This window comes from Salvelinus fontinalis, chromosome 22 (assembly GCF_029448725.1).
Source record: "Salvelinus fontinalis isolate EN_2023a chromosome 22, ASM2944872v1, whole genome shotgun sequence".
Taxonomy (NCBI): domain Eukaryota; kingdom Metazoa; phylum Chordata; class Actinopteri; order Salmoniformes; family Salmonidae; genus Salvelinus; species Salvelinus fontinalis.
Window position 1 is genome coordinate 30,903,811 of NC_074686.1, and position 26,313 is coordinate 30,930,123.

At 43.7% G+C, this 26,313-nt stretch overlaps 1 protein-coding gene across 1 annotated transcript in view; it reads left to right on the plus strand.

The window, feature by feature from the left end:
• Positions 1-201: 201 nt before the first annotated feature.
• LOC129820193 (cyclin-dependent kinase 6-like) overlaps positions 202-26,313 on the plus strand; it is a 90,872-nt gene continuing 64,760 nt past the window's right edge. The window contains exons 1-4 of the mRNA XM_055877175.1: positions 202-836; positions 1,631-1,972; positions 11,304-11,439; positions 19,356-19,523. Of these exons, the coding sequence (XP_055733150.1) occupies positions 1,749-1,972; positions 11,304-11,439; positions 19,356-19,523 (528 nt within the window). The 5' untranslated portion in view covers positions 202-836; positions 1,631-1,748. The remainder of the gene's footprint in view (positions 837-1,630; positions 1,973-11,303; positions 11,440-19,355; positions 19,524-26,313) is intronic.

The following is a 26,313-nucleotide window of genomic DNA, read 5'->3' on the forward strand; positions in this document are numbered from 1 at the left end:
AAAATGACCACCCTCGAAGGGGTGCCTTGCGAGAATCCGTACAGTCATTGGGAGAATCACCCCCTGACACAACCCAAGTCACTAGTCCTTGAACCGAACCTGACCTTATGGGCCAAAGGCGTGCTTGTCACCCTGCTTCCCCGCTGGTGTATTGTCAATGGAATAGTTTCAATGGCCCGGATAGATCGAATGTTCCATCAAATAAACGTTTCTTGCCGCCCAGATTTCCCCCCTGTGGTGCTGCTGGTTTTGACACTGAGGCAAACCCGAGAGAGAACTATGAATGATAAAGAACCAAGGAGGGCAACATAACGAAAAAGGAGGCGGTAAGTCTTTGTAGTCGGGAGGAATGCGGAAATGTTCCTGCTCTGTGTCAAACTTATCTGAAGGGGGTCAAGGCACATTCAGCCAGCGTGGGAAAGCGAAGAAGAGACGGAGCTCACAGGCAAGCGTTGCATATCCCGGGATAAATGAGGAAAAGAGAGTTACAACGGGGAAAAACGGAGAAAAGCGTGGCTTGGAGAACATATCACGCTTTTGTCCTATGACCCCCCAAAAAGTTGCAGTAGGCACTGTGTTTTTCTGTAAGGAATACCCCCCTCCCCCCCCGGTATTATAGTTGCTTTGCTTGAGCTGCAGTTGCAGAGGTGGGTAGCCTACTGCTGAGGGATGGGGGTTACAGAAGTGTGCACCATCCGACTACCTGTGTGGCCCGGCGTGACAGTGAGGGATCTGTGATGTGTTGTGTCTTAGTGGGAACATTTATCCAAAGGAGGCATGTTTCATAAATTCATGGACACGACCAATTGCGACTTTCACTGATAACATAAAATAAGGTAGGCTGAAATATTCATATTTTACTTTTTGTGTAGAAAAATGTATTTTGCATGCATGTCCTTATTGTGATATTTTAAAAGCATGAGTTGCCAATTACGATGCTGCAATGTTTTAATTGTTGTACGCTATTTTAAATGTTTATATATATATTTTTTTAAAGTTGCCGTGCACAAAACGCATAGCCAACAAGTTGCATTATTAAACCACAACATTATTAATGACATGGAAAATGAGAGATGTGGTTAAATGGACTATAGGAAGTTCAGACAATACAATCAGTAGACAACCACGTGCTCGCAAAAGTTTGTCGCCTATAATAAACCATAAGACTGGACACATTTGGGAAAAGATATCGGAGGCTGGAAAAAATATTTGGATAATAATATATAATAATTATAACTGAGTTTTCAGAGTTTATATTGTATTATTTCAAGTTGGTTTGGTTGCTTTTCTGACTCATTCGTCTACATATCTGTGATTACGCGTGAACATAAAGATGACCTTATTGTTGTAATATGTACTGCATTCTGCACTTAGAGAACTTATGTACAATTGTTTTAAAAACATTATTTTAGAGATGCCAGATGTTGTGTGATGTGAGGTAACTAGGAGGACAAGAGATTCATACGCGTAATGAAGTGGGAGTGGATCAAGTAGAACGCATCGGGGTTCTAGTGTTGATAGTCGGAATAAAACTAAACTTGATGACACAATGTTGTGGACCTCCGTTTGACCAAAAACAGACAGACATATACGATGTTACCTCTGCTACCTCTGTCTTCCTTTAATTTAGGCATTGCACGCGCCAACAACTATTTTCTGTGAGGATGGCTTTGTAATAACCCTGGCTCGTTACGTTCGTTGGGATTCCCCGCAATATTCTCTACAAGAAAAAGAAAAACGACGCAAAAATGGACAAAGAAAGTGTATCACAACAGTACGAGCCCGTCGCCGAGATTGGGGAAGGTGCGTATGGAAAGGTGTACAAGGCACGAGATTTGAAGAATGAGGGACGCTTTGTAGCCCTAAAACGAGTTCGGGTACAGACGGAGGAGGAAGGGATGCCCCTCTCGACCATCCGTGAGGTGGCAGTACTGAGGCAACTGGAGGCATTCGAACACCCCAACGTAGTCAGGTAAGAAGAGATGGAGAGGGGGGTGCATCTAACAAGCTCCCAGATGTTGCATTATCCTTTCAACCATATGCTATTATAACCCCTGATATGTATCTCTTTAAACAACCTGCTCTCAGAGCATTCAGTATGATCTGTACGTAATTCCGAGACACTCCATTTAGTATGATATGTTACGTTTGATATGGTTACATGGATGGATGGGTGGCCAGATAATGCCAATGTCTACTAAACTATATGGAATAGTTTTAAGCCAGGGGAGGGGGTGGGATGCAGGTGGGTTCTACTAAACTATATGGAATAGTTTTAAGAAGGTCATACCAAGGATCATTAACTATTTGATAAAGAATTTTAAGACCCCTTGAAGTATAAACAAAAATATTTGATGAAAAAAATATTTTTGGCCTTACTACTATTAGCCCATACAAACGCATTGAATAACAAATTCACTACATGGAACGATAGCTAGTCCCCCCCAAAAATCTGTAGGAAGTTTCTTCTGAAGTGTCTGTCCTATAGCTGAGCAATATAAGAAAGATCAGGAAAGTTAGTCTTTTTTATTTGTACAATTTTGTAACTCCATATTTTTGGCACTAAACAGTCTATATACTGTAAATACACTATATAGATATATAACACGTATGTGGATACCCTTCAAATTAGTTGATTATTAGTGGACTATTTCAGCCACACCCATTGCTGACAGGTGTATAAATAACGTTTGCTATTTTTTTTTTTTTACATGTATTTAGCCCCTTATTTTTGGTACTAAACAGTCTCCATATATACTTTACTTCTGTTACCGGGGGACCTTTAGACAAGTCTTGTGAAGCCCGTTGTTGTCCTAGAGCAAAACTGGCATTTGCGTGTGTAACAGTATAACTTTAAACCGTCCCCTCGCGCGAACCAGGGACCTTCTGCACACATCAACAACAGTCACCCAAGAAGCGTCGTTACCCATCGCTCCACAAAGGCCGCGGCCCTTGCAGAGCAAGGGGAAACACTACTTCTAGGTTTCAGAGCAAGTGACGTAACTGATTGAAACGCTATTAGCGCGTACCCGCTAACTAGCTAGCCATTTCACATCCGTTACACGTGTTCGTGAGAGTCTCATATTTCTGCAGAGGGGTCATATTAATGTGTATCCCAAACTGTTCGGACGCTACAGACAGAAGTTGGTAGATTGGCTGTACCGACTTCAGATGAGTCCCAAGACACTTGTGGGGGTCGTAGAGCAAACAGAGAACACCATCGTGTTCGTGATCTTTCCATAGAGGGGTCATAATAGTTTTGTAGGCCAAATCGTTCAGACGCTACAGACAATTTTGTCGGAAGACCGATTTTCGTGATGCCTCATGGTCTAGCTCTGTCACCTTCCACTGCAGATGAGGAAGTGCGACATCGGCGGATGCGGTAGATTGATACGTGTAACAGTATAACTTTAGTACGTCCCCTCGCTCCGACCTCGGGTGCGAATCAGGGACCCTCTGCACACATCAACAACAGTCACCCACGAAGCGTCGTTACCCATCGCTCCACAAAAGCCGTGGCCCTTGCAGAGAAAGGGGAACCACTACTTCTAGGTTTCAGAGCAAGTGACGTAACCGACTGAAAAGCTGCTAGCTCGCACCACCGCTAACTAGCTAGCCATTTCACATCCGTTACATACGCATCCCAATGCAAAACAGATATTTCTGGCTTACCTGACAGATTTTTATGGGGATCTTTGTATTATGCTAATTCGATTTATGCGGGGTGCGGACATCGACTCTTTGGGTTAACCTAACTCCTAAACTTAACCATAACCCTAGTCTAGCTAACGTTAGCGAGCTAGCTAATGTAAGCCACCTAGCCATAGGGCAGCAGGTAGCCTAGTGGTTAGAGTGTTGGGTCAGTTATCGAAAGGTTGCTGGCTCAAATCCCTGAGCTGACATGGTAAAAATCTGTCATTCTGCACCTGAACAAGGCAGTTAAAACACTGTTTCCCAGGCGCCGAAGACGTGGATGTCAATTATGGCAGCCCCCCGCACCTCTCTGATTCAGAGGGGTTGGGTTAAATGCGGAAGACACATTTCAGTTAAATGTGTTCAGTTGTACAACTGACTAGGTATCCCCCTTTCCCTAGCCACCTAGCTAGAGTTTGTAACATATCATACATCTTGCAAATTCGTAACATATTGTACATTTAGCAAATTAGTAAGATATTGTACATTTTGCAAATTCGTAACATATAATACAAATTGTAATTCCTAACATACAGTATCAGACGAAATAGGTGATGGATTTCCACAAATGAATACATACAATACGAAACATAATATATCATACTAAATGGAGTCTTTCAGCTTTACATCGAGAATAATAAAAAATGCTCTGAGACCACGTTGCAACCAACAAATGACTGCATAATGCCCTGCCGCGTTTTATGGAGTTTCCTTATTGACCTTTGGAAAAGTTGTTGTTTTGTGATGTACAACTATTAACCCCATTTTGATCCTGGTGATACTATAGTGCAATACAGTAGACTGTACATTATGTTTAATACAGCTTGGTGTGTCTGGAAGTTTTCTTTGTGTGCAGCACCTGTGATAGACATTCTTGGATGATATCTGTTCACCAGATTAATCAACCTAAATAAGTCATGGGTAAAGTCATCCCCATCGCTGGTTAGAGTGGAATTTCACAGAAAAGTCAATGAACTGCTGTTGGGAAGTCAATGAACTGCTGTTGGGAATGATAAGAAAGAACCATTTTGTGCATCGAGTCACACTAAGAGATACTGTATTGGGCTGATTTTGCCCCCATTCCAGTAGTCTACATATAAGATGTGTTGTTTTTAGTCCTCTGCCACAAGACAACATACAGGGGTTGTTATGCTCTGCAGCTGTATACTCCCATGGTCCAATTTGGAGGTCAGTTCAGTTCGGCACAGAAACCACGTCATTTGCCGGCCCAGCTCAAGGTCTAACCTTGCCATTTAGCTTATAATGAGAGATTGAGTGCTTTTGTATTACACTTTTTAATAATACTGTACAAATGTTATTCTAAGCCCTGCTGGTCACACTACAGCCTCTATTATTCTCTTCATCTGAATAAATTAATATATTCTTCATAGAGATTCCACGTATCGAAGGTTCGACAGATTTAAATTATGACACAAAATGTGTCCTTACTCCCTATACTTTGTGGTATACTAATTTCTCAAATTCTGTCAAATTCTGGTTCCTATATGTTAGCCCAAGCTCAAATCCACACCAAAGGGTGTCTGGTCTGGTCTCTCTGTAAAGCTAAACAGTGCGGGAGAGAGCGAGCACTGAGCAGGGTGCATTCTGGACCTACTGTGTAACCACAGGCCTGCCAACCCCTGGATGTTTAAGAATGACGCCCATTAGTCATACCATATGTTCCGTGTCTGGGTAGAGGCTGCATTGTAGTGGAACAATCACGGTTCTGAGGGGCGTTTAACCCCAAGTTTCCAACAGGGTGGCTCGCTCGTTCTGTGACATCATGGGCGTATGGCAATAATACCTTGAATCCTCAATGCAGGATTTACAAGCCTTTGTTAACAGGGGGTGTGGCACAGTGCATATTCCCTTTAGGCTACAAGTGAAAAAGAAAAGGACTACCAGGTGGAGCAGCTTTCCCATGCTTTACTTCAAGACAATTCACTGAGATTACACAGACATCAACTGCAATTTTACTGTTATTACTACAGAACCATTGATTCTTTTGAAATATTTGAAGCTATTGAAATACAGATTTTACTGTAAATATGACATATTTTAAATTAAATCTAAGAATTACTGCATAACGATATGTGGGATACGGACCTTATTGGCCCCATAGTGTCATTGAAACAATGATAGAGCGATGTCAGTAAGTGGGATAAATTCCATCCACGTTCTTGTCACCCACACTGATTGGTTGCCATGGTGAGAGACGCTGCTCAACCACATCTAGTGGTCGGTCATGGGCAGTCCAGACTGCTTCAGTTGCCATGACGCATCACGCGTTGCCCTGGTGCTCCTGAAGGAATCTTTGTCGTCGTCCTCGGATCTTTGAGGTTGACGCTGGACGTCTTCTCTAGGCTTTCACCAACGCTTCCCCATGGCACAACTGGCCAAATAATCTGTATGTTTGGGCTCGATTTGTCGCCTAGTAAAAATACACCCACAATGTTGATGTATTGTGTTGGATGCTCAGGAGTCGCCAAGGGTTTCACTCTTAAAATAGATATAATGTAGCTACAACATTATTATTGGCGTTGTCAGGATGGAGGCTAAAGGATAGGGTTAGTGGGCAGGAGGCTAACGGATAGGGTTAGTGGGCAGGAGGCTAAAAGATAGGGTTAGTGGGCAGGAGGCTAACGGATAGGGTTAGTGGGCAGGAGGTGAAAGGATAGGGTTAGTGGGCAGGAGGCTAAAGGATAGGGTTAGTGGGCAGGAGGCTAAAGGATAGGGTTAGTGGGCAGGAGGCTAAAGGATAGGGTTAGTGGGCAGGAGGCTAAAGGATAGGGTTAGTGGGCAGGAGGCTAACGGATAGGGTTAGTGGACAGGAGGCTAAAGGATAGGGTTAGTGGGCAGGAGGCTAACGGATAGGGTTAGTGAGCAGGAGGCCAAAGGATAGGGTTAGTGAGCAGGAGGCTAAAGGATAGGGTTAGTGAGCAGGAGGCTAAAGGATAGGGTTAGTGGGCAGGAGGCTAAAGGATAGGGTTAGTGGGCAGGAGGCTAAAGGATAGGGTTAGTGAGCAGGAGGCTAACGGATAGGGTTAGTGGGCAGGAGGCTAAAGGATAGTGTTAGTGGGCAGGAGGCTAACGGATAGGGTTAGTGAGCAGGAGGCTAAAGGATAGGGTTAGTGGGCAGGAGGCTAAATGATAGGGTTAGTGGGCAGGAGGCTAACGGATAGGGTTAGTGAGCAGAAGGCTAAAGGATAGGGTTAGTGAGCAGGAGGCGAAAGGATAGGGTTAGTGGGCAGTAGGCTGACGGATAGGGTTAGTGAGCAGGAGGCTAAAGGATAGGGTTAGTGAGCAGGAGGCTAAAGGATAGGGTTAGTGAGCAGGAGGCTAAAGGATAGGGTTAGTGGGCAGGAGGCGAAAGGATAGGGTTGGTGAGCAGGAGGCTAAAGGATAGGGTTAGTGAGCAGGAGGCTAAAGGATAGGGTTAGTGAGCAGGAGGCTAACGGGTAGGGTTAGTGAGCAGGAGGCTAAAGGATAGGGTTAGTGGGCAGGAGGCTAAAGGATAGGGTTAGTGGGCAGGAGGCTAAAGGATAGTGTTAGTGGGCAGGAGGCTAACGGATAGGGTTAGTGGGCAGGAGGCTAAAGGATAGGGTTAGTGGGCAGGAGGCTAAAAGATAGGGTTAGTGGGCAGGAGGCTAACGGATAGGGTTAGTGGGCAGGAGGCTAAAGGATAGGGTTAGTGGGCAGGAGGCTAAAGGATAGGGTTAGTGGGCAGGAGGCTAAAGGATAGGGTTAGTGGGCAGGAGGCTAAAGGATAGGGTTAGTGGGCAGGAGGCTAAAGGATAGGGTTAGTGGGCAGGAGGCTAACGGATAGGGTTAGTGGACAGGAGGCTAAAGGATAGGGTTAGTGGGCAGGAGGCTAACGGATAGGGTTAGTGAGCAGGAGGCCAAAGGATAGGGTTAGTGAGCAGGAGGCTAAAGGATAGGGTTAGTGAGCAGGAGGCTAAAGGATAGGGTTAGTGGGCAGGAGGCTAAAGGATAGGGTTAGTGGGCAGGAGGCTAAAGGATAGGGTTAGTGAGCAGGAGGCTAACGGATAGGGTTAGTGGGCAGGAGGCTAAAGGATAGTGTTAGTGGGCAGGAGGCTAACGGATAGGGTTAGTGAGCAGGAGGCTAAAGGATAGGGTTAGTGGGCAGGAGGCTAAATGATAGGGTTAGTGGGCAGGAGGCTAACGGATAGGGTTAGTGAGCAGAAGGCTAAAGGATAGGGTTAGTGAGCAGGAGGCGAAAGGATAGGGTTAGTGGGCAGTAGGCTGACGGATAGGGTTAGTGAGCAGGAGGCTAAAGGATAGGGTTAGTGAGCAGGAGGCTAAAGGATAGGGTTAGTGAGCAGGAGGCTAAAGGATAGGGTTAGTGGGCAGGAGGCTAAAGGATAGGGTTGGTGAGCAGGAGGCTAAAGGATAGGGTTAGTGAGCAGGAGGCTAAAGGATAGGGTTAGTGAGCAGGAGGCTAACGGGTAGGGTTAGTGAGCAGGAAGCTAAAGGATAGGGTTAGTGAGCAGGAGGCGAAAGGATAGGGTTAGTGGGCAGGAGGCTAAAGGATAGGGTTAGTGGGCAGGAGGCTAACGGATAGGGTTAGTGAGCAGGAGGCGAAAGGATAGGGTTAGTGGGCAGGAGGCTAAAGGATAGGGTTAGTGAGCAGGAGGCTAAAGGATAGGGTTAGTGAGCAGGAGGCTAAAGGATAGGGTTAGTGGGCAGGAGGCTAAAGGATAGGGTTAGTGAGCAGGAGGCTAAAGGATAGGGTTAGTGAGCAGGAGGCTAAAGGATAGGGTTAGTGAGCAGGAGGCTAAAGGATAGGGTTAGTGGGCAGGAGGCTAACGGATAGGGTTAGTGGGCAGGAGGCTAACGGATAGGGTTAGTGGGCAGGAGGCTAACGGATAGGGTTAGTGGGCAGGAGGCTAAAGGATAGGGTTAGTGAGCAGGAGGCTAAAGGATAGGGTTAGTGAGCAGGAGGCTAAAGGATAGGGTTAGTGAGCAGGAGGCTAAAGGATAGGGTTAGTGGGCAGGAGGCTAAAGGATAGGGTTAGTAAGCAGGAGGCTAAAGGATAGGGTTAGTGAGCAGGAGGCTAAAAGATAGGGTTAGTGGGCAGGAGGCTAAAGGATAGGGTTAGTGAGCAGGAGGCTAAAGGATAGGGTTAGTGAGCAGGAGGCTAAAGGATAGGGTTAGTGAGCAGGAGGCTAAAGGATAGGGTTAGTGGGCAGGAGGCTAAAGGATAGGGTTAGTAAGCAGGAGGCTAAAGGATAGGGTTAGTGAGCAGGAGGCTAAAAGATAGGGTTAGTGGGCAGGAGGCTAAAGGATAGGGTTAGTGAGCAGGAGGCTAAAGGATAGGGTTAGTGGGCAGGAGGCTAAAAGATAGGGTTAGTGGGCAGGAGGCTAAAGGATAGGGTTAGTGAGCAGGAGGCTAAAGGATAGGGTTAGTGGGCAGGAGGCTAAAAGATAGGGTTAGTGGGCAGGAGGCTAAACATGCCTAAAGGAGATGGGTCGGAACTACACAACATGACCAAGAGTATGTGGACACCTGCTCGTCGAACATCTCATTCCAAAATCATTAGCATTAATATGGAATTGGTCTCCTCTTTGCTGCTGTAACAGCATCTGCTCTTCTGGGAAGGCTTTCCACCAGATGTTGGAACATTGCTGCGGGGACTTGCTTCCATTCAGCCTCAAGCGCATTAGTGAGATCGGGCACTGATGTTGGGCGATTAGGCCTGGCTCGCAGTCGGTGTTCCAATTCATCCCAAAGATGTTCGATGGGTTTGAGGTCAGGGCTCTGTGTGGGCCAGTCAAGCTCTTCCACACCGATATCGACAAACCATTTTTATACGGATCTCGCTTTGTGCACGGGGGCATTGTCATGCTGAAGCAGGAAAGTGCCTTCCCCAAACTGTTGCCACAAAGTTGGACAGAATCGTCTGGAATGTCATTGTATACTGTAGAGTTAAGATTTCCCTTCACTGGAACTAAGCGGCCTAGCCCGAACCATGAAAAACAGCCCTACACCATTATTCCTCCTCCACCAAACTTTACTGTTGGCACTATATATTGGGGCAGGTAGCGTTCTCCTGGCATCCGCCAAACCCAGATTAGTACATCGGACTGTCAGATGGGGAAGCGTGATTCACCACTCCAGAGAATGCGTTTCCACTGCTCCAGAGTCCAATGGCGGCGAGTTTTACACCACACCAGCCGACGCTTGGCATTGCGCACATGGTGATCGTAGGCTTGTGTGCGGCTGCTCGGCTATGGAAACCCATTTCATGAAGCTCCCAACGAACAGTTATTGTGCTGACGTTGTTTCCAGAGGAAGTTTGGAACGCAGTAGTGAGTTTTGCAACCGAGGACAGAACTTCTACTTTGCCGCTGAGCCGTTGTTGCCCCTAGAGGTTTCCACTTCACAATAACAGCACTTACAGTTGACCGGGGCAGCTCTAGCAGGGCAAAAATTTGACAAACTGACTTGTTGGAAAGGTGGCATCCTATGATGGTGCCCCGTTGAAAGTCACTGAGCTCTTCAGTAAGGCCATTCTACTGTCAATGTTTGTCTATGGAGATTGCATGGCTGTGTGCTCTATTTTTATACACCTGTTTGCAACAGGTTTGGCTGAAATAGCAGAATCCACTAATTTGAAGGGGTGTCCACATACGTTTGTACATATAGTGTATGCTCTCTTGATGTGTAACCTTGTCTGAGACCTGAAGAGTTGCGTTTGCTCCCAGATATATTGCCTAGGCTTTAGCTCAGTAGACTAAGGGGTATTGTGGCATGCAGGAGCCCTGGATTCAAGTTTAAAGATTTAATGTCACGTGCACAAGTATAGTAAAATGCCTTTCTTGCAAACTCAAAACCCAACAATGCAGTAATCAATATCCGCCTGGTCGGTTACAGTTGCATGTTTTTAATAACGACAATGCCAAATCAATCACTCTGTCAAGGTGTTCAACTCTCAACTGATCCTATTGTGGTTACTGTACTGTGAAGTCCGCTATTGCACACATACTGGAATAAGGGCTAGGAGATCATGTCCATCAGTCACGAGTAAGGAATTTCAGATCAGTTCCTTCCGTTTAGCTAACAAGGCCCAGTATGTGAAAGCATTGCTTGCATTCTTTCAAAACTGTCAGGAAAACTAGTCTGGGCCTGGTTTCCCAAAAGCATCGTAAGGCTAAGTTCATCTTAGAACCATAGGATCCTATGCTTTGGATGCTTTTGGGAAACCGGACCCTGGACAGTTAACTGACACTATAAACGAATCCCCCCCCCCCCTAACTGAAGCTAGATTGATTAAATAGATTAGATCTCTCTCAGGTATTGAATTATGCTAGGGATCCTATGAAGTGTCTATCTATGTTTCAGAAGCCAGTTTAGACTGGAAAATATGTTTTGTCATAGATGGTGGTTATAAATTAAAATACTTTGTTATTCCTCTTAAATTAAAGACGGATGACTTTATAACTTCTATTTACTTGTGAACTACTTTATGGACTATTTGTGATCATTTTACAAACCCTTTATAGATCATTTTATATAAGTGTCACCATGATATCTGACTGACATTAACAATGCTAAGAAGCAGTATTCACTCTGCCTCTCTCTCTGCAGACTGTTCGATGTGTGCACTGTGTCTCGGACCGACCGCGAGACCAAGCTGACCCTGGTCTTTGAGCACATTGACCAGGACCTGACCACGTACCTGGAGAAAGCCCCTGATCCTGGGGTGCCACCTGAAACTATCAAAGTGAGTCTGTCTAGGGGCAACTTCTTAGTAAGTTCACACTAAATTGAAAATGCCCTACTGTATTCGTAAGGTCTATGACCTTGTTTTTGCAAAGTATCCTGGGAATATTTCTTCCTGGCCCAGACAGGAACCGAGGATGGAACTCCCAAACATCAGACAGCATTCAGGCTTTTTGAAGGGCAGCACATGTGGCATATTGGCTCCTAATTAGAGGGCCTCGGCTTTTCTATTTTCATTCTGGTCCCTCACTTCACTCTGTATCTAAAGGAGGAGGCGCTGTGTGTGTTTGTGTGTTTTATTTATGTGTGTGTGTGTGTGCGTCTGTGAGTGTGTGTAATCATATGGATTGACAGAACTAGGTGACACTGACAGAAGGCATTTCTTTATGTGCAGTGTCTCATCGTGTGTCAAACCTCCTTTTCCTGTAGGCTAAAGAATTGCCTTCAGGGCCAAACACACTAACAAACCATACGTCATTCTGACTATCAAACTAATCCGGAAGTAATCCAGTTATTTGCTAGGGTGCATCTGAAATGTCAACCTATTCCATATATAGTGCACTACTTTTGACCAGGGCCTATGCACTATGTAGGGAATAGGGTGCCATTTGAAACACAGACCCAGTATCCGCAAAAGGTAGGAAGCGGAAGTGTTGGCAACCTCTTTCCCTCTCGACAGTTAGTCTCTCTCTATTTATTAACCTCTTTCCCTCTCGACAGTTAGTCTCTCTCTATTTATTAACCTCTTTCCCTCTCGACAGTTAGTCTCTCTCTATTTATTAACCTCTTTCCCTCTCGACAGTTAGTCTCTCTTTCTATTTATTAACCTCTTTCCCTCTCGACAGTTATTCTCTCTTTCTATTTATTAACCTCTTTCCCTCTCGACAGTTAGTCTCTCTCTATTTATTAACCTCTTTCCCTCTCGACAGTTAGTCTCTCTCTATTTATTAACCTCTTTCCCTCTCGACAGTTAGTCTCTCTTTCTATTTATTAACCTCTTTCCCTCTCGACAGTTAGTCTCTCTCTATTTATTAACCTCTTTCCCTCTCGACAGTTAGTCTCTCTCTATTTATTAACCTCTTTCCCTCTCGACAGTTAGTCTCTCTTTCTATTTATTAACCTCTTTCCCTCTCGACAGTTATTCTCTCTTTCTATTTATTAACCTCTTTCCCTCTCGACAGTTATTCTCTCTATTTATTAACCTCTTTCCCTCTCGACAGTTAGTCTCTCTCTATTTATTAACCTCTTTCCCTCTCGACAGTTAGTCTCTCTCTATTTATTAACCCCTTTCCCTCTCGACAGTTATTCTCTCTCTATTTATTAACCTCTTTCCCTCTCGACAGTTATTCTCTCTCTATTTATTAACCTCTTTCCCTCTCGACAGTTATTCTCTCTCTATTTATTAACCTCTTTCCCTCTCGACAGTTAGTCTCTCTCTATTTATTAACCTCTTTCCCTCTCGACAGTTATTCTCTTTCTATTTATTAACCCCTTTCCCTCTCGACAGTTATTCTCTCTCTATTTATTAACCCCTTTCCCTCTCGACAGTTATTCTCTCTCTATTTATTAACCTCTTTCCCTCTCGACAGTTATTCTCTTTCTATTTATTAACCCCTTTCCCTCTCGACAGTTATTCTCTCTCTATTTATTAACCCCTTTCCCTCTCGACAGTTATTCTCTCTCTATTTATTAACCTCTTTCCCTCTCGACAGTTATTCTCTCTCTATTTATTAACCTCTTTCCCTCTCGACAGTTATTCTCTCTCTATTTATTAACCCCTTTCCCTCTCGACAGTTAGTCTCTCTCTATTTATTAACCTCTTTCCCTCTCGACAGTTAGTCTCTCTCTATTTATTAACCTCTTTCCCTCTCGACAGTTATTCTCTTTCTATTTATTAACCCCTTTCCCTCTCGACAGTTATTCTCTCTCTATTTATTAACCTCTTTCCCTCTCGACAGTTATTCTCTTTCTATTTATTAACCTCTTTCCCTCTCGACAGTTAGTCTCTCTTTCTATTTATTAACCTCTTTCCCTCTCGACAGTTAGTCTCTCTCTATTTATTAACCTCTTTCCCTCTCGACAGTTATTCTCTCTCTATTTATTAACCTCTTTCCCTCTCGACAGTTAGTCTCTCTTTCTATTTATTAACCTCTTTCCCTCTCGACAGTTAGTCTCTCTTTCTATTTATTAACCTCTTTCCCTCTCGACAGTTAGTCTCTCTTTCTATTTATTAACCTCTTTCCCTCTCGACAGTTAGTCTCTCTTTCTATTTATTAACCTCTTTCCCTCTCGACAGTTATTCTCTCTATTTATTAACCTCTTTCCCTCTCGACAGTTAGTCTCTCTTTCTATTTATTAACCCCTTTCCCTCTCGACAGTTATTCTCTCTATTTATTAACCTCTTTCCCTCTCGACAGTTAGTCTCTCTTTCTATTTATTAACCTCTTTCCCTCTCGACAGTTAGTCTCTCTCTCTATTTATTAACCTCTTTCCCTCTCGACAGTTAGTCTCTCTTTCTATTTATTAACCTCTTTCCCTCTCGACAGTTAGTCTCTCTTTCTATTTATTAACCTCTTTCCCTCTCGACAGTTATTCTCTTTCTATTTATTAACCTCTTTCCCTCTCGACAGTTATTCTCTCTCTATTTATTAACCTCTTTCCCTCTCGACAGTTAGTCTCTCTTTCTATTTATTAACCCCTTTCCCTCTCGACAGTTATTCTCTCTATTTATTAACCTCTTTCCCTCTCGACAGTTAGTCTCTCTTTCTATTTATTAACCTCTTTCCCTCTCGACAGTTAGTCTCTCTTTCTATTTATTAACCTCTTTCCCTCTCGACAGTTAGTCTCTCTCTATTTATTAACCTCACTTAGCCAAATACATTTAAACTCAGTTTTTCACAATTCCTGACATTTAATCCTAGTAAAAATTCCCTGTAGTAGGTCAGTTAGGATCACCACTTTATTTTAAGAATGTGAAATGTCAGAATAATAGTAGAGAGAATGGTTTATTTCAGCTTTTATTTCTTTCATCACATTCCCAGTGGGTCAGAAGTTTACATACACTCAATTAGTATTTGGTAGCATTGCCTTTAAATTGTTTAATTTGGGTCAAACGTTTCGGGTAGCCTTCCACAAGCTTCGCACAATAAGTTGGGTGAATTTTGGCCCATTCCTCCTGACAGAGCTGGTGTAACTGAGTCAGGTGTGTTGGCCTCCTTGCTCGCACGCGCTTTTTCAGTTCTGCCCACAAATGTTCTATAGGATTGAGGTCAGGGCTTTGTGATGGCCACTCCAATACCTGGACTTTGTTGTCCTTAAGCCATTTTGCCACAACTTTGGAAGTATGCTTGGGGTCATTGTCCATTTGGAAGACCCATAATCTGTCTGAAAACAATTGTTGGAAAAATTACTTGTGTAATGCACAAGGTAGATGTCCTAACCGACTTGCCAAAACTGTAGTTTGTTAACAAGAAATTTGTGGAGTGGTTGAAAAACGAGTTTTAATGACTCCAACCTAAGTGTATGTAAACTTCCGATTTCAACTGTACATACTACCTCAACTAACCAGTGCCCCCGCACATTGACTCTGTACCGGCACCCCCCTGTATATATTGTTATTTTTTACTGCTGCTCTTTAATTATTTGTTACTTTTATCTCTTATTCTTATCCGTATTTTTTGAAACTGCATTGTCGGTTAGGCGCTCATAAGTAACCATTTCACTGTAAGGTCTACACCTGTTGTATTCGGTGCATGTGACTAATCAAATTTGATTTGATTTGAAAGCAAGCATGGAAGACCACTTGTTGAGCGGGAGAGAGATCCCATTCATTTTCAACATCCAAACAGCAGCTGGAGCGATGAGGGACAATGGAAAACGATCAATTACAAGATGACAGTGGCACCGTCCCTTTTATTTCCATGACAGTGGACACTGCACAGTAACACTCCTCCAGACCAGTGGACACTGCACAGTAACACTCCTCCAGACCAGAGGACACCAGATTGCAGACCCCCACCCCCCACTGCCCCCTTTCAGACCTACAGTCAGACCCACCGTATGGTAATTGATCAAAGAGGCTCCGGGAATCAAATGAGCTGGAAGGACATCAAGCAGCCGGTCTCTGTCCCGCAGCCTCCCCCAGCCTTGGGGAGTGCGGCTGGGCTAACACTGGGCTTCGTGCCCTTCTACCCCCTCCTCCACCCCCAGATCCTCCATCCTTCCCCGTCTCCAGGCCTGGCCCTATAAAAGTCTGGTTAATGAAGCATTACACTAACTGGCAGATGTCCTGTATTGTGACACGGTTACAAAAAACAATATGACTGCGTCTTGCTTATTAGCATGACAACAGGGACTGCACTAGGGGATGCCATGTTTTGACTGCTTTTTCTCTAGGCTACTTTTAAATTTTTATTCTTGGGTATCGCTTGCCTTGTGTTTCCTAGCTAGCTATCTCTGGTCGAGGTGCTGTCATAGACAGTTAGGGTGTTGGGCAACTCGTTGCTCTGTCACCTCCTGTCACATTGGTTTGCAACAGGTCAGGTGTTTTCTCATACCATCTGCAGACTGGAGACTAGATATTAATGTCAGTCTGATAGTTTGACATTATCCCCAGCCCTACAAACTATTCATTTTTATTAACAACTCAAATCTATTTACTCTTGACAAGCAACAGCTTGTCATTCATCATTCATCTTCACCTGCATCATCTACTACTGAATGACTGTTATATGAATGAACTGAAGCAGGGAGGGGAGATGGAGCGCCATGGGGGCCTTGTTGTTGTTTGTATGATTGTCCTCAAGTCACACTTCTGAGATAATTGGGGTTTTGTAGGAAATGCTGTTGAAAGGAAACATGTCGCAAATGGCCATTTAAAGCAAACAGAGAGGAACTCATGGGGGTGATGCCATTGTATCAACTCCCTAAATAACTGCCTCTGCCGCTGTCTGTTGGCCTCCTAGGTTACGGGTGGACGGAGATGCAAAAAAAGAAGGCCTGTTTACGCTCTCTGGCTGACCTGCGCAAGGGACCCTCACACACACTGCTTACGCATGCACACACACTCACACACCGCACGCACACCGCACACAAACACACCGCACGCGCACACACACAGACACACACACACACATTCCCTCTGCCCTGTCTCTTCTCTATTCCGTGCAGAGGCTCCTGTCCCCTCCTCTTAGCCCTGGTCAGCCCCGCCCGTTTGAAAATGTTTTCTGCTTGAGTGTGCAGACCATTGTTTCACCTCTTTTAATCACTCACCAGCTGCTAGGGTCAGAGAATGGAGCCCCTCCGCAGGCCCAGGTCCATGTCACTTGTGAGGTCTTGGCGACGGGTTTCGGGGGAGGGGGGGGGGTACCGCTGCCTGCTGCAACCCCAGCAGTAGGCCGATTCATGTCGAGACTGTGAGAGAGAGTCCCTCTTTCTCTCCCCCCTCTTTCTGTCTTTCTCTTTCCCTGTGTTTCTTTTTTAATCTTCCCCCATCTCTCTGTCTCTATCATTCAAACAGCCCCCACCTCCGCTATCACCATCAGTTCAGTCCTTATGTTGTTGTGCAAGTTCCACCAGAGAGTAGAAATGGCCGTTGAGCCCTTTCAGTTTAGCCCTCCTCTCAGACTCTTTCTTTCTCTCTCTTTTTACCTTTATTTCTCTCTCCCTGAACTGAGTGCTTGTGGGCATTAGGGCCACCGTGGGGCCGTTCCTGGCTGCAGCTGGGAAGAGTGGATCTCCAATGAACGATCCACCTCAGCTCCAGTCCAGCCAGATGCAGGAAGAGAGGGAGGGAGGCAGAGAGAGGCCCACCACCAACAGATCAAGGCAGTACCCAAATGGCACCCTATTCCCTATGTAGGGCACTACTTTTGGACCAGGGCCCAAAGATCAGAACTACACCCTCACAGCAACGTGTATTTCCTGCTCTGCTCTCCCTCCAAAATTGTGTCAGTTATCAACATCTGCCACACTTGGGCTTTAAAGGAATACGTTCTCTTTTCTTCCTAGTCGACAAGCTGCTGCACCGCATGCAAGGCCTCAGTGATTTCACTTCACTCTGTGGGGACTTCATTTAGGTTTTCAGTGTTCTGAGACCCGTTGGCTGATTTAGAAGAGAAATAAATGATGTTTCTTACTATCGTTACCTTACAGATTACAGTGATGTGCATGCTGTACACATATGATGATGAAGATAATGAACTGCATTAGTATTGGGGGAACCATCCAACACCAATGTGCAGCAACCAAAACACAGATTTAAAAAAATACCTTTTGTTTTAGTACTATTGTCAAGGATATCAGGTGTCTTTTTTCAGTGTCCATGTGTCTTGTATCCGTAAAATCATGACAAACTGTCAGTGTCCATGTGTGTTGTTGAACCTGTTAAGACTGTGTCTGTGTCCATGTGTCATGTTGTACCTTTTAAGACTGTGTCTGTGTCCATGTATCATGTTGTACCTTTTAAGACTGTGTCTGTGTCCATGTATCATGTTGTACCTGTTAAGACTGTAGCTGTTTTCGAATACCCATACTAACATACTGTATACTACATACTTAATGAGTATATACTACATACTATTAGTTAATTTTAGTATACTGTAAACGAACGGTATCCTTGTAGTTGAGTGTACTAGTGCTTCGATGTGTCTACCGGAATTTGATACTGTTGCTATGCAGCTTCTTGCTAGCTTGTTAGCATAGCTAACAAATTACGAGCAAGACGTCGTACGACTTCTTTAACAATGTCCATTGAGAACGCTCAACGACTATACCACTTAGCTAAGCTAAGAATTACGTGAAAAATCAAGTCAATAAACGTTGGATTGTTTAGTTAGATAGCATATAGTTAATATACTGGCAAGTTTGAAGTATTAGTAGCCAACTAACGTTAGGTAGCTAGCTAACATCTGGTGCATACAAGCAACTACTGTAATGAAATGCTATGCAGTTCATAAGGCTAGCGAAGCTAACAAATTGTCAAATTACATTGCTCAACATTTTCTTAACATTTGTCATAATTAGTTAAAGCAATAAATTTGTATGCTCTCTCGTTGGACTTTGGCTGCATATTTTCCGCCATTTTCTGAAGAATTTTCTGAAGGCACTAAATGCACGGAAATAGTGTCCACTGCTAGAGTACTAGAGTATTTTGACGAATGTAGTACGACATGCGTAAACTTTTAGCCTACTACATATATTCATACTATGACCAATAAGCATACTACATACTAAATGTATGCCACAAATAGTACGGTTAGTGCTGTTAGTGTGAGTATTCGAACACAGCTTGTGTCTGAGTGTCCATGTGTCATGTTATACCTGTTAATACTGTTTTGGAATGTCTATGTGTCATGTTATACCTGTTAATACTGTGTTGGAATGTCTATGTGTCGTGTTGTACCTGTTAATACTGTGTTGTACCTGTTAATACTGTGTTGGAATGTCTATGTGTCATGTTGTACCTGTTAATACTGTGTTGGAATGTCTATGTGTCATGTTGTACCTGTTAAGACTGTGTTGGAATGTCCATGTGTCATGTTGTACCTGTTAAGACTGTGTTGGAATGTCCATGTGTCATGTTGTACCTGTTAAGACTGTGTTGGAATGTCCATGTGTCATGTTGTACCTGTTAATACTGTTTTGGAATGTCCATGTGTCATGTTGTACCTGTTAATACTGTTTTGGAATGTCTATGTGTCATGTTGTACCTGTTAAGACTGTGTTGGAATGTCCATGTGTCATGTTGTACCTGTTAAGACTGTGTTGGAATGTCCATGTGTCATGTTGTACCTGTTAATACTGTTTTGGAATGTCTATGTGTCATGTTGTACCTGTTAATACTGTGTTGGAATGTCCATGTGTCATGTTGTACCTGTTAAGACTGTGTCTGAGTGCCCATGTGTGTTGTCCTAACAGGATATGATGTACCAGCTGCTGCAGGGACTGGACTTCCTGCACTCACACCGTGTGGTTCACCGGGACCTGAAACCCCAGAACATTTTGGTCACCAGTGGAGGACAGATCAAACTGGCCGATTTTGGCCTCGCCAGGATATACAGCTTTCAGATGGCCCTGACCTCTGTGGTGAGAACCTTACTGTTATAAACCTGTTGTAAACTGTTATAACACAGATGATATACAGATTTCCGATGGAACTGACCTCTGTGGTGAGAACCTTACTGTTATTAACTGTTATAGCACAGATTATATACAGATTTAAGATGGAACTGACCTTTGTAGTGAGAACCTTACTGTTATAAACCTGTTATAAACTGTTATAGCACAGATTATATACAGATTTAAGATGGAACTGACCTCTGTGGTGAACACCTTACTGTTATAATCCTGTTATAAACTGTTATAACGCAGATGATATACACATTTCAGATGGAACTGACTTCTGTGATGAGAACCTTGCTGTTATAAACTAGAACATAAACTCTTATATCAGCCAATACTGATAATGTACTATATCAGCCAATACTGATTATGTACTATATCACCCAATACTGATTATGTACTATATCAGCCAATACTGATTATGTACTATATCACTCAATACTGATTATGTACTATATCACTCAATACTGATTATGTACTGAGTAGAGACTATGCCTGACCAGGATATTAGTGCTGAGCAATTAGAGCTTTTTGAGGTTGGTTTGGTTTCAGTTAAATTATTTAAAAAATAATCCCGGTTTTCAGTTTCGGTTCAATATATTTTTTAGCATGAAATGCGCTATGCGTTATGAATAAAACATGTAATAGTGACAGCACACTACTGCTTATCACTTATTAACCATCATTTATTCACATTACTTTAATAAAATATTTCAGTTGTTTTGTGTATTATATGTATATTTTTTTAATATGATGACTTTATTATTTCATTCCAAGTCATCATCTCATCTCTATAGAGCTGCTGCCTGTGTTGTCTGACAAAATCACTATTTTAGTAGTTCTTCAAAGTAAATAAGACATACTTTTATGACTGCTGAATACCAACTATCAATCACTTAGATTAGATCATGTATTTTCAGGTAGAGATACTGTACCTTGCGAAGCAAATACTCTTTATCTGTCTCGATAGTGCGTTCCTCTCTTCTCTCCGTCTCCGTGTCTGCCCCACACCAGAGAGGAGGTTCAGGTGGAAAGGCAGAAGCGAAAGGTTTCACTCTCAACAAAATCTGTCCAATATAAACCCAATGTGTTTCTATGGGCTTATTTTGGACATAACTTCTGCCTTTCCGCCTTTGGGACAATGACTCCCATTGTTAGGGCGGAGATATGAGCATCAATCAACACACTACCCCATAATGACAGAGCAAAAACAGGATTTTAGAAATGTTTGCAAATGTATTAAAAATATAACATTTAAATAAGTATTCAGACCTTTTACTCAGTACTTTGTTGAAGCACCTTTTGGCAGCGATTACGTCCTTGAGTCTTCTTGGAAATGACGCTACAAGCTTGGCACACCTGTATTTGGAGAGTTTCTCCCATTCTTCTTTGCAGATCCTCTCAAGCTCTGTCAGGTTGGATGGGGAGCGTCACTGAACAGCTATTTTCAGGTCTCTCCAGAAATGTTAGATCGGGTTCAAGTCCGGGCTCTCTCTGGGCCACTCAAGGACGTTCAGAGACTTGTCCCGAAGCCACTCTGTGTTGACTTGGCTGTATGCTTAGGGTCTTTGTCCTATTGGAAGGTGAACCTTTGTCCCAGTCTGAGGTTCTGAGTGCTCTGGAGCAGGTTTTCATCAAGGATCTCTCTGTACTTTGCTCCGTTCATCTTTGCCTCAATCCTGACTAGTCTCCCAGTCCCTACCACTGAAAAACATCCCCACTGCATGATGCTGTCACCGATTATGGTCATTGTAGTTAATTACCACATTTTCTTCGCTAAATTATGTCGAATATTGGCCTATTGGAAACTACGACTCCCTACTACATATCACAGTTTTGGTGTGATCTGATTTCTTTCTAGAGAAAATGCGTATTGAGCTCATAAAAAAAATGTATTTCAAATAATTGAACCGACGTCGGTCGGTTAGTTAAAAAACAAACCTCTTGTGGTGAGCATCTTAAAGGAATAATCCACTTAAAACCACAAATTCGCCGTGATTTACATAAATAACGCAATATGTGAGAACAATATATGTTGTGAAAAAAATATTGCATTTTGTCGTTATAATAAGTTAGGTAAGCAATAAGTGAAAATTCGACTACAAAACCCACAATGCAGTGTTCTCTCTAGAAAAGCTGTATAGCTCGCTAGGTAGCTATCAAGAAAACATAACTACACACAATAATACCAAAGTCAATATCAGCATGTGAAGTAGTTAGCTAGTTGTAAATCCCTAAAACAAACTTCACTATCAGTTTAGGAGTTACAATATCACCATGTTCAACCTGGTGGTATAGATTGCTTTTCTAGCACAAAGCTGTGTGAATCAGGTTGCAATGGCAACGCTCAAGGGCCCTGCGAGCCTGCAAGCAGGGAGAGGAGAACACAGTTTTGCACCATGGTAGTTGAAGGAAGAAAGGATATTAATGTGATGGCGCACTCTGCACTTTGGGGACATTTGAACAAAATATATACTGTGTTGTGATGATATAGACAGATGGATTTGTTCTGGAGAAGTTTGCCCATACCATCTATTGGCTTATATGGCGATCTGGACTGCAGGTAATTGTTTTAAAAGCTTTACGAAATGTGATAGTTTGTTATCCCCTATATCCAGTGACGAGAATCATGTCTTGATGACGTATCACGTCACATTTCATTTTTAGGATGGATTATCCCTTTTATACCAGTACACACACTGGGCTCCGTTTTTATGACAAACCCCCCAAAAGTTCCTGCTTTAACGCTATGGTATAGAATAGACTATATCATGTCAAATACATAGTTCACATACTTAAAAATATATATTTTCCTCAGTTGGTACTTTTGGGACTATTCCATTGCTTCAGTTTTACAGGGCAAACCAAAACCTGAAGGTATTTCACATACTGTATAGCCAGACTGATTCCTCTTCCTACAGTTTCACTAGCCAGACTCCATAGTCTCAATCAGGATACGTCTGATTAAGCCTCTTTATTATCAGGTATTTAATGTAGATGACAGATAGTCAGGTTATGTATTGGGAGTTGGACTGTGTGCGGTACATTCCCAGTGAGACTATTCTTCCTTTGATATCAGGTATTTAGATAGATAAGAGATTAAATAACAGGTTATGAATTGAGACTGTGTATGTTACTTCCCAATGTAAAGCATAATTTTATAGACTCCTTATCTACCTCAGCCCACTCCAAAACAAAATACTTTCACCTGGTACAAACGACTGGCTTCAGGCCCTTACTCTGAAAACCTAATCTCTCTCTCTCTTTCACCTCCTCCCTCCTCTCCTTCCCTCTCTCTGTCCATCTTAATCTAATTTTCTTCTCCTCTGTTTTTGGTCGGTTAGTGCACTATTTTTTAACCAACTGGGTGAACTTCCACTTACTGTATGTGTGGGTGCGTCCCGAATGGCTCCCTATGCCCCTTATAGTGCACTACCGTTGACCAGGGCCGATAAGGCCCATATTGCACTATAGCCCTATAGTGAATAGGGTGCTTTTTGGAATACAGACTATGTTTTACTGAGCTGGTCGACCAATGAGAAGAGAAGTATCCTGAGTGGGAGGTGAAAGGGAGACTATAAACATTTGTACATGAGGCCACAGAAGGACAGAGAGAGAGAGAGAGAAGGCAGGACGGTCTCCTGAGACACAGATGAAAAGCGGCTAATGTGATGTAGCGGGCACTGAAAGGGCACCAGTCGGCAGGCAAGAGAGAAGAACAGTAAACGATATGGTGTAAAGTGAGAACGAAGGAAGGGCCGAAGAGAATCCCTGAAGTGAAGTGGACGTGACAAGGATGAAATGGATAAAGAGGGAGGGAGCTAGGGGGGACAGAGAGAGATTGAGTCAGAGATCCCCTCCCACCTTTCTTCCATCAAGGCTTTGAAGTGGGACTGTCTTGCACAGCCAGATCGCTCCAAGTTGACTTTGAAATTGTCTTGAGGACGTCGGGAAAGTCCTTCAAAATTAGCCACTAGGGGCAACAGTGAGAGATATTACCTGGACAGGGGTGGCGGATGGGTCTAGTCCCGTGACTTCAGATCTGAAGGTCACGTGTTCAATCCCAGGGGTAGACACTTGTTGTTTTAACCCTATCCTTAACCCTTAACGTAACCATTCAGAATGAACGCCTAAACGTAATGTTTAACTCTATCCCAAACCTTAACCCTTAACTTAACCATTCAGAATGAACGCCTACACGTAATGTTTAACTCTATCCCAAACCTTAACCCTTAACTTAATCATTCAGAATCCCATGACTCCTGATCCGAAGGTCGCATGTTCATTATTCGTTTTTATCTGTATTGTTGTGTATCACTTATTTTCTTTGGTGCAAATAAATTTTACCTAACCCTATTCCCAGTGATAGACACTCATAATTTTTTTTAACCCTATCCCAAACCTTAATGATTAGTTGATTATTTGAATCAGCTTTGTAGGTCTAGGTCAAAAACCAAAATGTTCACCCCTTTGAGAAACCCTGATTTAACCATTCGGAATGATGCGGAGCAGGAGGAGAAAACTAGGGTGTCAAAATCTCCAACATTTGAGTTGGAAGCAACTTCGAAATTTGACGTTTGAAGAAACATGGAAAAATGTCAGAATCTGAAGTTAAATTGGTAAAACTGTGAGATCTTGTTGGTTTTGCACTGGGCTCTGATGTCCAGATGTAGCAGGACAGAGGAGTACATACAGAGAGGACTCTGAGATGTTAATGCGAGTGTAGCGAGATGCTTGTGCTTCTAGTTCCGACAATGCAGTAATAACCAACAAGTAATCTGACCTAACAATTCCACAACTACTCCCTTATACACACAAGTGTAAAGGGATAAAGAATATGTACATAAAGATATATGAATGAGTGATGGTACAGAACAGCATAGGCAAGATGCAGTAGATGGTATAGAGTACAGTCTATACATATGAGATGAGTATTGTAGGGTATATAAACATAAAGTGGCATAGTTTAAAGTGGCTAGTGATACATGTATTACATAAAGATGGCAAGATGCAGTAGATGATATAGAGTACAGTATATACATATGAGGTGAGTAATGTAAGGTATGTAAACATTATATTAAGTGGCATTGTTTAAAGTGGCTAGTGATACATTTTTACATAATTTCCATCAATTCTCATTATTAAAGTGGCTGGAGTTGAGTCAGTATGTTGGCAGCGGCCTCTGATAGAAGCTGTTTTTCAGTCTCTCGGTCCCTGCTTTGATGCACCTGTACTGACCTTGCCTTCTGGATGATAGCGGGGTGAACAGGCAGTGGCTCGGGTGGTTGTTGTCCTTGATGATCTTTATGGCCTTCCTGTGACATCGGGTGGTGTAGGTGTCCTGGAGGGCAGGTAGTTTGCCCCCGGTGATGCGTTGTGCAGACCTCACTACCCTCTGGAGAGCCTTACGGTTGTGGGCGGAGCAGTTGCCGTACCAGGCGGTGATACAGCCCGACAGGATGCTCTCGATTGTGCATCTGTAGAAGTTTGTGAGTGCTTTTGGTGACAAGCCGAATTTCTTCAGCCTCCTGAGGTTGAAGAGGCGCTCCTGCGCCTTCTTCACAACGCTGTCTGTGTGGGTGGACCAATTCAGTTTGTCCGTGATGTGTACACCGAGTTAACTTAAAACTCTTCACCTTCTCCACTACTGTCCCGTCGATGTGGATAGGGGGGTGCTCCCTCTGCTGTTTCCTGAAGTCCACAATCATCTCCTTTGTTTTGTTGAAGTTGAGTGTGAGGTTATTTTCCTGACACCACACTCCGAGGGCCCTCACCTCCTCCCTGTAGGCCGTCTCGTCGTTGTTGGTAATCAAGCCTACCACTGTAGTGTCGTCTGCAAACTTGATGATTGAGTTGGAGGCGTGCATGGCCACCCAGTCGTGGGTGAACAGGCAGTACAGGAGAGGGCTCAGAACGCACCCTTGTGGGGCCCCAGTGTTGAGGATCAGCGGGGTGGAGATGTTGTTACCTACCCTCACCACCTGGGGGCGGTCCGTCAGGAAGTCCAGGACGCAGTTGCACAGGGCGGGGTCGAGACCCAGGGTCTCGAGCTTGATGAAGAGTTTGGAGGGTACTATGGTGTTAAATGCTGATCTGTAGTCGATGAACAGCATTCTCACATAGGTATTCCTCTTGTCCAGATGGGTTAGGGCAGTGTGCAGTGTGGTTGCGATTGCGTCGTCTGTGGACCTATTGGGTCGGTAAGCAAATTGGAGTGGGTCTAGGGTGTCAGGTAGGGTGGAGGTGATATGGTCCTTGACTAGTCTCTCAAAGCACTTCATGATGACGGAAGTGAGTGCTACGGGCGGTAGTCGTTTAGCTCAGTTACCTTAGCTTTCTTGGGAACAGGAACAATGGTGGCCCTCTTGAAGCATGTGGGAACAGCAGACTGGGATAAGGATTGATTGAATATGTCCTTATGTAACGGATGTGAAATGGCTAGCTAGTTAGCGGGTACGCGCTAGTAGCATTTCAATCAGTTACGTCACTTGCTCTGAGACTTTAAGTAGGGTTTCCCCTTGCTCTGCAAGGGCCGCGGCTTTTGTGGAGCGATGGGTAACGACGCTTCGTGGGTGTCAGTTGTTGATGTGTGCAGAAGGTCCCAGGTTCGCGCCCGTGTCGGGGCGAGGGGACGACGTAAAGTTATACTGTTACATTGATGCTGTTGACCCGGATCACTGGTTGCTGCGGAAAAGGAGGAGGTTGAAAGGGGGGTGAGTGTAACGGATGTGAAATGGCTAGCTAGTTAGCGGGT